The sequence below is a fragment of the Manacus vitellinus genome, unplaced genomic scaffold (assembly GCF_001715985.3).
Source record: "Manacus vitellinus isolate BGI_N305 unplaced genomic scaffold, ASM171598v3 scaffold_12_pilon, whole genome shotgun sequence".
Taxonomy (NCBI): domain Eukaryota; kingdom Metazoa; phylum Chordata; class Aves; order Passeriformes; family Pipridae; genus Manacus; species Manacus vitellinus.
In genome coordinates, this window is record NW_021938949.1 from 4,450,448 (window position 1) to 4,451,504 (window position 1,057).

Genomic DNA, 1,057 nt, shown 5'->3' on the forward strand with positions numbered 1-1,057 from the left:
CCCGTGGCTGCTGCCACATCCCAACCGGAGCTCGGGCGGCTGGAAAGGGGTTGGCACGGGGGGGGGGTTGTGGAGAGGAACAGAGAGAGGGGCTTTGGGGACACTGGTGGGTTTCTGCTGCTGGGGCTTGCAGGGTTTGAAGAGCCATAAAGGAGAAAATCTCATTTGGGGACCCCCCCAGGGGATTTGAGGGGGGAAGTTTGGGGTGGAGAAGAGCCGGACTCTGCTCCCGAGGGCACAGGGATGGGAAGGAGGACGGGATGGAGGGGGGGGAGGTGGGCACCCACTCACTCAGGTATTGTCTTGGAGGACATCTCCCTCTTGTAGGCCAGCTGGTACTTGAGGCTTTCCACCTCCTTCTTCCACTGTGGGAGGTCCCACTCGTCCATGGCGGGGTCCGGGAGCCCTGTGGGGCTGGGAATGGGCACAGTGGGGCCGTGTCCTGCCCCAACCCCCTCTGCTCTGCACCCCCAAAGAGGGGTCCCCCAGGATGGGGATAGATGTCACCACGCTCCTGGGGGAGGTTTCCAACCCCACCGGTGGCTCCAGGAGATTTTGGGGTTGTTCTGGTGAGGCAGAGGCTGCTCTTACCTGTGGGTGTGAGGCTGGCACGGGGCAGGTGCCCAGTGCCCCCCTCTCTTGTAGCCCAGGGGCACATGCAAAACCCAGGGAACCAGCCAGATTTGACTGAAATTTGGATGGTGGCATCGCTCTGGGTGGGGAGTGTCAAACAGCCCCCGGAGGCTGCCTGGGGAGAGGAGGGGGGTGTTTGTCCTTTTCCTGCCTGGTCACAGATCCCAGCGGGCCAGGAGGGATTTTGGGTGCAAACAGCCCTGGAAATGGCTCACAGGGATGGGGAGCACTGATTTGGGGAGCGAGGCAAACCCCCCTGACCCCTGTTTCCCCCAGCAGTGGCCCTGGGGGGGGATGTGCGTAGTGGGGACACTGAGGCACGGCAGTCGATGGGGCACAGGCAGCAGGACAGGCAGGTGAGACCCTCTGCGAGCAGCCGTGTCCCTGTGCCACCCCAAAAATCGGTGGCACAAGGGGACCCTCC

The 1,057-nt window shown here is 63.2% G+C and overlaps 1 protein-coding gene across 1 annotated transcript in view; it reads right to left on the bottom strand.

The window, feature by feature from the left end:
- Positions 1–287: 287 nt before the first annotated feature.
- The window catches only part of GNG13 (G protein subunit gamma 13), an 8,139-nt gene continuing 7,369 nt past the window's right edge, over positions 288–1,057 (bottom strand). Inside the window, exon 5 of the mRNA XM_029957813.1 lies at positions 288–365. Coding sequence (XP_029813673.1) covers positions 288–365 — 78 coding nt within the window. The remainder of the gene's footprint in view (positions 366–1,057) is intronic.